Below are 15010 nucleotides of genomic sequence, written 5' to 3' on the forward strand. Positions count from 1 at the left end.
CTGAGGTCTCCACAAACAGGGGGATCTTTTGTTTTGTTTTGTTTTTTTTTTCATCTTTTAAAGATGACTGCGCGATAATACAAATACACAGACCGTGCTCTGAGCCTGCCGCCTCGGTGAGATCTTACTGTTCCACTTTTAAAAACGCTCTCTCATCTCAACGAAGTGGAAAGAAAACGCTAGCTCTGCACTTTTAATGGTGCGCCTTAAAGTTGCATTGAAACAGCTCAGGCAGAAACAAGCTGCAGTGGTGATTGTGTGCTGGTGTGTGTTTAGAACATTTGCTACACATAGGCTGGTTTAAAAAGGCTGCTAAGTCTTGTAATTTCCTAGCCAGGCCAGGTGATGATCTCCAGAACTGGAAATTGCGTGTAACTTTGCTGCTAGAATTCCGGTTCTACACCTTTCAGAGCCAAGAACTTTGTAAACTTTCCATGGAAATAAAGGATGGGAATAAAAAAGACCTTTGATATGGAGACTGATGAAGTAATGTACGAAGTTCACGCTGGTCTGTACGTCTGTTCACAGTTCTCCGGGATGAGTTCAGGCAGAACCCCAGTGATGTGATGGTAGCAGCGGGTGAGCCAGCAGTAATGGAGTGCCAGCCCCCTCGTGGTCACCCAGAACCCACCATCTCCTGGAAGAAAGATGGCGTCAATGTAGACGACAGAGACGAGCGCATAACGGTGAGTCAGAAGACCCGTGCTGGGTGGTTCTACAGTTCTGTGCAAAAGCCTTAGGCCATGTAATCTGGTTTGTGAGATGTTTAAGGGTATGGAAAGACACTCCCTTTAGAGTAAATGAGAATAAATCAAAGTCAAACGTCAAAGTCAAAGTCAAAGTTAACGTGATGTTAAAACCCCCTTTTTAATGAATGTTCCTATTCTGAACCAATCACAGTAGTTTAGGCTGTATGTATGTTGCTCTATAATGGCCTCCTTCAAAGGCTTTTTTTGGCTATAATAAAGTGTCACCTTCAACACTTTTGGTGGACAACCAAACAACTGACAAACTGTAAAGAGCAAAGTAGAGCTCCAGTTCCCCTCAACTGTACCAAATTTCTATGAGCTGTTTGGACAAGAGTGAAAGTAAAAATCTACAATAGCAGAAACAAAAACTGTAGCTGAACAACTAACAGTTACTTTCTAATTCTAGCAAATATCGAATTAGTCAGTCATGCTTTAGCTCTCTATTCCTTAAAGGTCTCACTCCATTTTTTCATTCATTTTATAATGTCTAGTTGTGGTCTCTAGTATGAATGAATGCCATTTTAGCCAATTTGGTGAAAAAAAAACTGCTCCGGTGTTTCTGGATAGCTTTGCTTTAGATCACTGAATTAGTGGTCTCTGAAGAAAGACAGGATTTCAGTTTTTGCTCACGAATATTCATACATGCAACATCCATGAACTCACAAGTTGACGTAGAAACAGTGTTTTCTTTTATTAGCTACTGCAGACTATGGAGGTTGAGGAACAGTTTCATATACAACTCCTACAGACCTACTGTATTTCACAAACAACAAGAAAATGTGGATGTTAGCGGCAGTGTTGGGCACGTTACTTTGAAAAAGTAATTAGTTATAGTTACTAGTTAATTCTCCAAAAAAGTAACTGCATTACTAACTGAGTTACTCCACTATAACTAGTTACCAGTAAAAGTAACTATTGCGTTACTTTTGTGTTACTCACCTAGCTTTATGAAAAAGGTTCACATTAGCCATTAGAATGAGGGGAAAATGTGATGTCTGTAATTTAGAGTGGGGTATGATTGTTGGTGTCAGAAGGGCTGATGTGTCTATCTGTGTGTATCTGATCTAACCGCTGATCTCCTCAGATTTTTAGTACATCAGTCTATAGAGTTGACACACCATGGTGCAATAAAGAATAATGAAGAATAGTAAAGAACAGCACGTAAGCAACATTTCTTCAGGTGGAAAGGCCTTAGATCCATTTAATCCAACTGGAGAATGATCTCCATGTGGTATCTACATAATCCATTTTTTTATATTATATACATATACAACTGTGTTGTCTTGGCAACTGGCATTGTTGGAATAAGTAGTAATCTTGGTTTAGGTCAATTGCCATGAAAAATAGGGATACACAATATTATCTGAATTATATCAGTATCAGCCAATAATTGCTTTTTTGTCAGAAACATCGGTATCGGATTTGGCCATATTATATATAGTATATAAACTGATACTAGTGTATTTATTGTATGCGACTACAATCAGATGACACTGGCTGCAGAACTTTAAAATACATTGATTTAAACTATTTTTTTTATTTCATTTTATTAGTCTTAAGATATAATCAGGGTATGTAGTCTTTCTGTAAGTTATAAATGTATATATCAGCATCAGAATCAGCACATATATGCATGTGTAATATTAGATATTGGCATTGGCCCAAAATTCACACATAGGTGAAACAGAATATAAAAAGCATATGTAGGTGATATGTATTTGATATGTAAGCTGTAGTAAAGGATTGCTGATTGTTTGGGCCATTTCCCAATGTCACCAATTTCCATTCTTACTAGGGCTGCAATGATTAGTCGATATAATCGTCAACGTCCATTATTAAAATTTGACGACTACAAATTTCATTGTCGATCAATCGTTAATTTGGAACAATACTGCATTACACAAAGTGCTGGGGACAGAAGCGCAATGGGAGATGGGTAAATTGATCACTCACACAGGATACACTCAACTTTGTGTCTCCAAAAGTGCCCAAACACAACAGATTACATATTTACTCACTAAATATTTTATGTTTAGACATTTAAATGCCTTTTAAATCTCATGTTCAGCTGTTTCTTTCATTTTTAGAGATGGAGGACATGGCAGAAATAATCGTTGACTAATCGGCTAATCAAAAAAATGATCATCAGATTAATCGACTACTACAATAATCATAAGTTTCAGCCCTAATTCTCTCTTCTTTCAGCCCTATTTTTTACGGTAACACTTTCTATGAATGTCATCTCTATAAGACTCTATTATCACATTCATAACATATTATAATGCATTCATAAGGCATTATAAACATGGCTATAAATATTTATGAAAGCTTGTGATCATAACAGATTATAAGCTGTTGAAATGTTAAAATAGTATATAGCTATCGTTAATAATCTAGTCCCACAATGAAAGTCTGGCACTTTACTTAGAGCGCACAAAGACCTGTTATAATACATTATAATTGACAATAACTAATATTCACAAAATTCACAACAAGAATACTCTATGAGTGGTTATTATTCAGGGTGTGTTTATAATTTGGAAGCTTTTTTAGTCATAAAAAAGTTTCTTGGTATCAATGTATAACATGTTATAAACACAGCTTTTAATGATTTATAATCTCAGTTCCTGATGCATAATAAACATGGCTATGATGAATTACACATTTTTATAAACATGTATAGCCATGTTTATAATGCCTTATGAATGCATTATAATGTGTTATGAGTATGTTGAGTCTTATAGAGATGACATTCATAGAAAGTGTTACCTTTTTTACTCATACGCTCCAGATGATAATTTTGTAGGATCTAGAAAAGTGTTGTTTCCCAGATCTACACTGGAGAAACCCTCCATGTCTACATAATCCTGTGAAACTGTGAAAATTGTAGGTCCAGTACTGCAGCACTGAAAATTAGAGAAGCCCTTTCACTGAACAGATGTGGAACATTTAGTCTTGAACCATTACTCAAGCAGAAGAACACAGACTGGTGGTCCTGACTTCCTGAGTGTTTAAGTGCTGCAGTAGTGGTGAAGGCCCTGTCTTACAGAATGAATGGGACACATTCATCGGTGTGCGAGAGCACGGGGGAAGGGACGTCGGGAAATCTCCGAAACTGAAAAGTTGCTTCGCTGATTAAATACAGTCGTTCTGAACCCGGGCCACCAATTAGTTTGTTTTAATTAAGTGTGTGAGGAACGGACTCATGGAATCAATCACAGCTCATTTCTTATTAAAAGAGTGTGAGAGAGAGACAAAGAGAGAGAGAGAGAGAGAGAGACCTTGGTGAGTTCAGCACGGCCCTGACAAGATGTAGAGTTCCTTTCATTTATTTATAGGGGATTAAGGAAGAGGTGCTTTGGGGGTTGTTATCTTTAATCAGGCTGCTGGCAGTGTGAGGGAAGATTCAGGCTCAGCCTGTAGCAGCTGACAAAAGTGGATTTAGAGTAAGCTCAGAATTCCCAGAGGAGCGGGATGCTGGAATTTAGGTACAATTTGCACATCTTTCCTTAATGACTTGAGATGCAGCCCGGCTGATTGGACTCTTTGTGTGGGTGTAGGAGTATGTACTGGCCTTGTGTGTCTTCTAAGACTGTTACGATTACCATATTTTTGCACTTAAAATCCTTTAATTTTCCCAAAAATCATCAGTGTGCCTTTTAATCCAGTGCGTTTTATGTGTGAATTCTACCAGTCAAGTTGTAAGAAGCAGGAAAGTCACTCCACTAAAGTACAGAGTTATACAGGAGTTTCAGTTTAGTTCTCCAGCACCGAGAGTGGAGTAGCATTAGCATTAGCCGCTAGCCGCTAATGACTATTTCCCCGTTCAGAGGAGAGTATTACCGGCCTGTAGCCTGCTGCTAATCCCGGCTAGCACTGCTGAAGCAGCATTAGCGTTACCCGCTAACCACCCTCACTATTTCCCCATTCAAAGGAGAGTATTATCGGGCTCTAGCCTGCTCCTGAACCCAGCTAGCACTGCTGGAGCAGTTAGCTGCTAAGGCTAACGCTCCAGCCTAGTGCTGGAGAAATTCAGGAATCGTAAGTTTACTGTAAATAAACAGAAGCGCTTTACTCACCCAAATAAACAGTTTTCAGAAGAGAAATCTGTGTAGATGAATACCCAGTGCTCGTTTGACTTTAAAAGAAAGTCTTTTTTTGTATTACAGTTGTGTTTACTTAGCTTAGCTTTACTTAACTTAGTTTACACACACCATGACATGGCAGTACTGAGCTTTCAACTGCTACATTAGAAGTTTTATGGGGTTTCATAGTGCCCAGAGTTATGTTTAAAGGTGTAAAGGGGAAACATTCAAAACCATGAAAACACTGTATGGCCTGTTAAGCATGGTGGTGGTGGCATCATGCTCAGATGTTGGTAAACACTCTCAGGTTATTCAGTGGTGTGCAAGTTTCAAAATGTCTTGTGATTTGCCAGGAACAAGACCTCTCAATGTCTGGTTGCTCAATCTGTGTTGAGGATAAGGTGCAGTGGTGATCATTCAATATTCTGAACTATCCGGATTAATGCTCTCGTCACTGAATGCAATCAAATTTTCACAGCAAAAACAGGATAAACTATTTTTTTTTAAGTGAATAGACAGATAATTCGATACATGAATATGGAACATTTTTGGAATTCATTTCATATATTTTTTTGGCTTTAAAATCCCATAAACATTGTATTTAAATGGAGCAGACCTTCACAAATTGCATTTTATTAAACAACATAAAAAATCTGCTGTGTACCATTTGCATGCAGTTTGATTGACCTCATAAGCGCTTATACATCATATGATCTATGCATTAATGAATGTGCACCAACACACGCTCACTCAGCACCACAGCAAAGGCCTCCTAATGAGAGAAACAGCTGAGCTGAGCTTAAACTAGAGAAGAAAAGAAATACAACCAACATGACGCTCAGACTCCAGCAGGTCACAACCCAGCCGCTTTACCAAAGAACGTGCCGGAATGCGCCGTGCTGGCTTTGACGGTCCGGACCCCCCTCTCTCTGCGCACACATTAGAGGGGATTTGCTGTTTTATTGTGTTCTAGCACGGCGCCTGATAAAAGCGGACACTAAACCACACGGATGCTCACATCTCACACACACAGCTGCCCTTCATCCACCCTCCAGTGCTGGTAAAATGTGATGACGCAGTGGGATGTGCGCTGGTGTAGCCTGAGCCGGGAAGACTGCGGCTGTTTTATGGAGCTCGTCTTTGTAGCGGGACGGAAAATTGCATTCACACCTGTGCTACAACAAGCCTCCAGAGAGGGGTGATTGAAAGCATGGTGCAGTTTGAAATCAAAAGACATTTGAGACGTCGTAACACACTGGTGAGAGCGATATGTGGCTCTGACACAACACAGACACAATGCTTACCAAATGCTCTTAAGGCTGAGGTTGGTTAGACTGTGTTTCTATGAAATGTATGGTGTAGCTCATGTAAAACACATCTTTCTTTCTTAATTAAGCTTTTTGAGGATGGCATGAGGGTGCTAAAGATCATTTTCATAAAGAAATGTTCTAGAAACTCTTAGACTACTATCATTTTACAGGGTCTTCTATTAAAAATAAAGATATCAGATACACAGCTCTGGAAAAAATACATAACAATTAAACCAAATTAAAACCTCTGGAATATAATCAAGAGGAAGAGGGATGATCACAAGCCATCAAACCAAGCTGAACTGTTTGATTTGTTTTGCACCAGGAGTAAAGGCATAAAGTTAGCCAAAAGCAGTGTGTAAGACTGGTGGAGGAGAACATGCCAAGATGCATGAACACTATGATTAACAACCAGGGTTAGTGCACCAAATATTGACTTAAAACTTTGTATTATTTGAGGTCTGAAAGCCCTGTATCTTTTTTGTTATTTCAGCCCGTTCTCATTTTCTGCAAATAAATGCTTTTTCTCTGTAGTTTATAGAATAAAACAACAATGTTAATTTTTGTAAAATTACTAATTTTACAAACATACACCTATATATAGCAAAATCAGAGAAACTCATCCAGAAACTGAAGTGGTCTATTAACTTGTTCCAGAGCTGTACACTCATTTTATTTGTCTATATTTTTTTATCTGTTTTCATCACTAGAATTAAACAGACTCTAATTTTTGCCATTTTACTCAAACCGATATGTATGCAAGTAAATGACCCTGTGTTTGCCACGTTAAGAGAATACCTCTTAATAGTCGTAGTCTGTTCAATGAACATGCGTGTGATATGTCCAAATAAAAATGCATTGAATTCTTATTGATACAGTAATACATACAACATGGGTACTGTTTTGGTTATACCTTTAATCAAAATTGCTTAATCTACCTTATTCAGCTTTTATTTTTTTAATTGAAAGAATGGAGGTTTTTTATATATAGTATAGGATTTGTATTGATTTTGTCAAGCAAGAAAATTATATTTTCAACCCTTCCTTTACTTTTTTGTATGTTGTATGTGCATAAAAGACTGTGCTAAACTGCGAATCTGGAAGGATACATCAGTTGCATCCTTAAAATTGTTTCAAGCATATAGGCTGCAGTTCTCAGCTGTATACTGTATAGCTGTGATGGCTTTTCACTTTAAAACAGCCTATGTAGCCGGTCCAAATAGGTGAAAAGCGGCAAAAATGAAGATGCATATTATTTGACAGAGAAGGCTATGCCCCCCCTCCCCCCGCTAGTGCTATAATGGGTTTTAGATTGGGGCCGTCATTATTAATATTCAGTCGTTTCTAATGTGTGTTGTATTGTACTGATTATTTGGGAACTTGAGTAAGTGAAGCACAGAGAGTCCTGACTGCAGCCATTATAGCACTTAGCGCCAGATGTGGTGCATTGTCTGAGAAGCTTTTGCTGTGTATTACAGAGTGATTCTGAGCTTGTTGAATACTGCAGGTCCTCAAAGGCCTCACTTTTGAGTGCCGTGCGAGTGTGTGAATGTTTCAGTCATTTCTAAATGACTGTGCACAACAGTGGTGTGGACAAAGCTTTCCCTACACTATTTGTTGCACAATCGCTCACAATAACCCCCAGTGTTGCTAGAGGGAGGTTGAGATGCAGCTATTTGGTGGTTGTGGGCTGATTGTAAAGGTGCTGCTCTGTTTTTTGTGTTTCTTTTTCTTATTTTTTGGGCCTAAAGGTAGAGACTTGTGTGAAAAATAGTCATAGACAACACACACACACACACACACACACACATAGTATAGTATGGGTTCACACTCCATCATTTTGATAGCCTACTTGAAAATAAACGCTTCAGCATGATTCACGCTTCCTCTGTTGGCTCCGAGTCCTGGTTTTCATATCTCAGGCTCCAAGTCAACAAGCTGAAAATTGACACACTTTTTACTGACCTTTAGCCATCGCTCACCAGCTCCATCTGTTCGCCTTCCCTCAGTCTTTTACTGCTCTTTCTGTCTCGTTTAATTAGGGACAAGCTGTATGATGGCATGATATGTTATAATCATCAGGAGAAATTGTAACAATGTGCTTTTCCGAGTAAAAATAGCTTTCTGAGTACAATGAAGGACTGCATGGAACACTCAGAGAAAGATCGAGCCTAAATTACTGAGAGCCTTAAAACAGCAACAACAGCAGCCTAACTGAAATAGCTGATTGGATATCAGCCCTTAAAGGCATTATTGGTGGTGTTGCAATACATAAATGTGCATTAAACTGCACTGTAAAAACAAATACAGTAGGAAGATAAGAATAAAAAAATAAAGAATGTTATCAGTGATATAAATCAGCTTTGGGACCTTTATATATACTGGAATAAATTATAGAAGGTTGTTATTTGATAGTTAAAAGCTTTTTAAATTAAACAGTACTTTTCTAGTAACGTATTTTAAGGTCTGTTAATAGACTTTCAAATATTATTATTGCTCAATGAGCTTTTAAATGAGCATTATTATATTATTTATGTATTTATTGTTTGTATATTATTTGTTCAAATTCAAAATAGCATGAAACATCACAGAATTGCAAATATTATGCAGAGGGCTTTTAATTTGAAAAAAATGAAAAAAAATGATACAGGAAGTTCAACAAAGAAAGAGAGCAATAAGGAAGACAGGGAATGTCATGCCCTACCATAGCAAATTAACGGTCGTCTGTTGCTCTGTCACCTGTCAGTATGAACACAGGGTTACGCTAGGTAGCTTCTTTATGACTTTATGACAAACACTGTTCCTCTGTGATTCCTCAGTGCACTCCAACACGCCATACAGCATTTCTGAACAGTACTACATTAAATTAAAGTCATATGGGGAGCAAAGAAAGCCAAAGTGGATTAATTACAGTACATGTGAGGCTAGTTTATACATAGAAAGGAAGCTAGGCTTTTAGTAAACAAACAGATGCTCAGGCTAAGTTAGCTCGCTAGCTCAGCTAGCATTGCTATCCTAGCCCTGCTCATGTCTTTCAGCCAGTTTGTGAAGAGGTAGGAATAAGCCTAATAAGTGACTCTTAACACTTTTATTTTGTTAGTTTTATATTATACATTTTTATTTCCCTGTTTTTTGTTGACTGGTTGATTGGTAAAATGTTCTGTTTTCATGATTGTGTACTTTTATTGTAATATTATAATGCCTTAAGATTGGATTTCAATCTGTTATGGAACTTTATTTTGTAAATTGCCCACACATTTTCTTTTTATTTATTTATTTTTGTATTTTTTGTATTGTTTTTGTTTTCTATCACTGTTAAAATGAACAGTACCAGTCAAAAGTTTGGCCAGACTTTCATATTTGATGTTTTCTTCTACATTGTAAATTAGTACTGAAGTCATCAGACTATGAAGGAACACATAGTGAATCATGTAGTAACTTAAAAGGGTACAACTGTAAAATAAGACTACCTTTATAAAGGATTTATAAATGGTTTACAATTAGTTTATTAATGGTTACTAATTAGGTTGTAAATGCCTTAAAATCATTAATAATCAGTTATAACACATACGTAGAAAGGTCAACAATATAGATGGCTGTGGGTTCACTATTTGGCAAACAACAGGTCATTGTTGCCCTTTCTACGTATGTGTTATAACTGATTATTAATGATTTTTAAGGCACTTACAACCTAATTAGTGACAATTAATAAACTAATTGTAAACCATTTATAAACCCTCTATAAAGGTAGTCTTATTTTAAAGTGGTACCCTTAAAAGTGTTAAAAAAAAACTAAAATACTCTGTAAAGAAGTATTTAGGTGCTCTTATCTGAGGATCTCTTAACTTGTAGTTTCTGAGGCTGGTAACTCTAATGAACTTGCAACAATCCTGTGCAACAGAGGTAACTCTTGCTCTTGTTTTCCTGGGGTGGCCCTGATGAGAGCCAGTTTCATCACAACATTTTTGGAGGTCTTCATCACTTCATTTCTATTTATTTTTTTCTTTACTTAGTTGAGTAGTTCTTGTCATAATATGGATAAGGACATTCCTCAAATAGTAATATTCACTGTCTACCAACTCTACCTCTTCACAAATGTACAACTGGTTAAGAGGCAAGGAATTCAAGTAATTAACTCTTGATAAGTTCAGCACAGCTGTTTACTGAAAGCTGAACATTCCAGGTGACTCTACCTCATAAAACTGACAGAGAAAAAAAAATCTAAAATATTAAATATATTTTAATAGTTAGTTTAACACTTTTTGTTTAGTAATTAATAGTTTGGATGACTTTAGTGTTAATTTACAATTTTAAAATAATGAAAAAACACTAAATTAAATGTATGCCCACATTTTTGACTGGTACAATAACTCTGCTTTTAGCTGACTCTTTATCTAAAGAAGTCTCTTTCTCTCCTCCTCCATCTCTTCCTCCATCTCTCCATGTTTCTCCTCATCTCTCACTACTCCCCTGACCTTATCTGCTTTGTAAGCTGTGTGCCGTTTCAGCCACCAAGTCCCAGTTCAAACAAACAGTAACATAATGACACTTCAAACCCTCTCCAGCACGGTGGGGTGCCTTAAATAAACTCCCCCGCTTCCTCCAGCCTCCCCCCACCGCTTTGTTTAAAGCCTCTTTTCCAGCATTAATATTAAACAGAGAGGCAGCAGGGCCCAGGAATGCTTCAGAAGCGCTCAGAACGTGTCCGGTTGGGAAGGCTTTAGGAATGTCCCATGATGTCTAAGTGTGGCTCGGATATGAAGTGCCCTGCATAACTGGTGGCACCTTGGCTGAAAGGGATAGGAGAAGAAATGTTGATTTTTTTATTTTATGCCAAATTTCTTAGCTTCCTTGTTTACAATTTAAAATATAAAATGTAGTATAGAATAGATATAATATACAATATAAATGCTTCAAAATATTATTTGAACCCTCATATTGATCGTCACTGTACAATGAAAAACAGCTATCTCCAAAGCTTTACAGGAGAGAAATGAAACCTGTTTAACTTTTTAATCAAAGGAAGTCAAAGTATAAAGAGTTTATTTCAGGTAATTTGAAGAATTTCTATTGGTCCATTCATAAATAATAAACGTTGACACAATTGAAAGTTGGTGTGTTTAAAGGTCTAATTCCTTTAATTCCTAACAGCACTGCAATGCAGCGAGACAGACAGCAGTTAGAAATGTTTTAAAATAACAAATTGACATTTTTACACTAATAACAGTATTTGCAATGTCGTATGTTACTTTACAACATGCATAATGCCCTTCTAAATGCAGTTCAGCCACTGACCTAGTCTTAGAGTCTCTTTAAAACACCAGATCCACCGGAGATCCTATAAAAAACAAGTTACTTACACACAGAGGTGGGTAGTCCAGGTCTAGAAAGTAAAAATCCACCCCGGGGTAAATTTTTACTTTTAACTAGTGTAAACAGAACCTATACCTATCTTAATAGTACTTCGCTGGTGGTGTTCCATAGACAAATCCAGACAAAACCATTTGTTCCATAGCTCTGAATTACTGGGCAAAGCATATAAATAACACTGATGTGTTATTTGCACAAATAACACAGGAATTCGCTGCCATGTTGTTCCAAATGCTGTTAGCTCCTAACTGACAAGACGATGTCGCTCGGCCAGTGAGACGGCAGCTTTAGCTCTGCCTGTAGGCGGTCGCAAGCCAAGGTGGGTGAGGCCTTGAATACTAATTCACAATTCACGGGTTGATGTAGACACGATGCTTTTTCTGATCGACTCGTTTTTCTGAATGTTTTCTTTCACTAGCTACTGCAGACAATGAAAGTTGATGAAGAGATTCATGTGTTACATGCATATAAAACTCAGAGAAACCTATAGTATTTCACAAAGAACAAGAAAAAGTGCATTTTAGTAGAAGGAGACTAAAAATCTAAGAGTAAGAGTAACTAAAGAGTAACTAAAAATCAACAAAAACTAAAATATTTGTTTTTTTATTGTTTTTTAACAGTGACGATTTATTGTTAGTGAGGTGAGGATACTAGATGATCACCACCCTACCTCATCAACCCCCTCACCCCCCCTCAACTCATCCCAAAGTACTGTATAAAGCATCATCAATTAAGAAAACAACCAGCTGGGTGGGCTTTGGCTTTACACCCCTCTAGCCCATTAGCCTTAGCTGTAACATTAGGCATTGTGCCAACAGCTTTACGTTTATCTTCTCTAGAGATTCTGTTCTATTCTATTCTATTCTATTCTATTGGTGTAATAAGGAAACCGGTTGCCTTAAAAAAGGTTATTACAACTAAAGGGGAAGTTGATTTAACTTTTTTTATTTTTGTTATACTGTAAGACCGGATAAGTTGAGTTTACTCAACTTTTTAAGGCAGCCAGTTTGCTCAATTTTTTTAAATTAATGGTGAATGAAAACTTGAGTTAGCATAAATTAAAACATCAAGTTATTACAACTAAAGGTGAACTTGATTTATTTATAAGGTAGCCCAGGGGGAATCACTACACACTGATGGTGAGTGTAAGTCAGAAACTGTTGGACACACCCAGTATGCAAATAGATAGTGACAGAAGCCAATGGAAAAGAAGATGTTAATGGCAACAGACTAAACTCAGTTATTATAAGTTGATTTAACTCAAAGATCTCAGTTTGAATGTATATGTGCCCACAAATGTTCAACTAACTCAAAACAGTTGAGTATTATTTAGAAATATCCAATTTTATGTAAAACAGACTTAAATCATTTGAGTTCAAACAACGTATGGGTTTACAGTGTAAATGCATTTACACATTGGTTTATTGTGAGTAACAGGAGCAACGTAAAAGTGCTACAAGCTCTGCTGTGCAGAACTGTGCAGGACTGTAGCAGCAGGATTGATAACAGTTGGGTTAGATCACAGTTTCTGGGTATTTAGCCATCATTCATGCATTCCAGGCGGGAGCGCAGTGAGGTCCCTGTTGGCACAGACAGCCTCAGCGCTGACCACGCTGGTTCACGCTCAATGAGACATGACATGGCATGCCATAAAGCAAACCCACATGTTGACCCCTTTAAGTACAGGCAGGTAGGGGGCCGTCTGCCCGCTGCCACATTTTGCTTCCCATCATTGACTCTCGCCGTGTGGTCCCCCTAATACAGGGATCAATTTCAAGGTGTGTGTGTGTGTGTGTGTGTAGGTATGTGCATGTATGTATGTGCGTGTGTATGTATGTGTGTATATATATGTCAGGTAAAGGAGGACCCAGCACTGCGTTCATGAGTGCCTCAGAACAAAAAGTAAGGCCCCCTGACCTGTAACCAGATCTTTGGGAAAAAAATATGAGCACCCCGACCATCAGCACCATCACCACACACACACACACACACACTTTGTATTGCGCATTAATGCAGTCATACAAAAACTTTGTACATTATTTTATTTTATTTTTTTTTACTTTTTGACCTAATTTGACGTAAAAAAACAAAAAAAAACAAACCTGTGCCAATGTGTTAAGACACGATGGATGAACGAACCAATAGAAATGCAGCAAGATTAAATTATCCCTTGTTGGTTGTTTCTCTTTCTTGTCCCCTTCAGTTCCTGTCTTCCTGTTTTCTGTCTTGTTTAATTTCCTTGCCATGTGCTCTGTTTTGTTATTGTCTTGTCTCCGCCCTTGCCCCGCCCTGTTATTAATATTCTCATCTGTCTCATTTGTAAACCCAGCCCCCTTGTTACTTCTCCAGGTGTTCCTTGTCTGTCTGTGTGTGAATATATACCCCATGTTTTCCCTGTTGTCTTTGACTATGTTGATGTTTGATCATTGTCATTTGTTTTATCCACTCTCTTGCAGTGTTTGTGCCTGTTAAGTTTCTGGTTTGTTTTCTTTAGTTTATTTTAGCTTTTTAGTGTAAGTGTTTGTTGTATCTCTCGTTTTTTTGTAATAGATAATGATAAAAAAAATCTGACTTGCATTTGCATCCTGTCTCTGGATCATTATGTACAAAAGTTTTAGATCACTCTCTAATTCTTCTCTTCACTACTGAAACTGAGATTTAGTCCAGTGTTAAGATGAACCAAAGGCTTTGCCATGTGGGTCAGTCAGAACTGTACCAGTTTTCTCCACTTTTCTTTGAAGAGTCTTGTAGAAATGTGTAGAAAAACGTTCTCGCTACTTTTTGACTTCATCTGGAATTTCTATGAAGGAAAACCTGTGTTTCTAAAGTTCCTGTGTCTATTTTTAGTTATTATGATGAACGTGTGAATGTGCTGTATGTGATTCAATTAGAGTATTGTGTATTTTATATGTAGATGAATATTGCATGGCCAAAAAAAGTCACCACAAAAAAAAAGGTCACACTCTAATATTTGGTCGAACTGCCCTTAGCTTTGATTGCGACACTTCTTTCTTCCTATATTAATTTGCACTTTAAAACCATGTTGCAGGACTGTCCTAGTCTAACTGTGTTAATATTGTTAATATGTTCTTGCTGCAGATACGAGGTGGAAAGCTGATGATCACCAACACGCGGAAGAGTGATGCTGGGAAGTATGTGTGCGTGGGGACCAACATGATGGGCGAGCGAGAGAGCGAGATAGCTGAGCTCACGGTGCTGGGTACGTACAGGTTTAATAAAGCCCCGGCAAAGGTCAGAGAAGATTCTTCAGTAAATCCTATACAGATGAACTGCTCTATCATATACACTGACAGGCACACATTTTGCCTGGTTTTAATGAAATTTAAGCACTTTGGGTTGAGTTAATAAACTGACATGAATCAGAGTTCAGTGACTTCTTGTGGGAAAGATGTGAGCAGTAAATAGCCAGGGAGTTTGAGAAGAAAATGATCTATTTTTTTTTTTTTAAAAGTACTGATTCATAGCTCAATACTTG

General features: G+C 37.6%; 1 protein-coding gene across 6 annotated transcripts in view; it reads left to right on the forward strand.

The window, feature by feature from the left end:
• The window catches only part of robo1 (roundabout, axon guidance receptor, homolog 1 (Drosophila)), a 480259-nt gene that overhangs the window by 382226 nt on the left and 83023 nt on the right, over positions 1–15010 (forward strand). For 5 of the 6 annotated variants that reach the window (XR_007425321.1, XM_022679654.2, XM_049467115.1 and 2 more), the window contains 2 exons: positions 529–686; positions 14614–14734. Coding sequence is in view for 5 of the 6 variants with exons in the window: in XM_022679654.2 (XP_022535375.2) it covers positions 529–686; positions 14614–14734 (279 nt within the window). In the remaining variant the exon portion in view is untranslated. Of the gene's footprint in view, positions 1–528; positions 687–8935; positions 9198–14613; positions 14735–15010 lie in introns of those variants that run through there. The other variant, XM_049467119.1, reaches the window with a different exon arrangement.

This window comes from Astyanax mexicanus, chromosome 18 (assembly GCF_023375975.1).
Source record: "Astyanax mexicanus isolate ESR-SI-001 chromosome 18, AstMex3_surface, whole genome shotgun sequence".
In the NCBI taxonomy this organism is placed as follows: Eukaryota; Metazoa; Chordata; class Actinopteri; order Characiformes; family Acestrorhamphidae; genus Astyanax; species Astyanax mexicanus.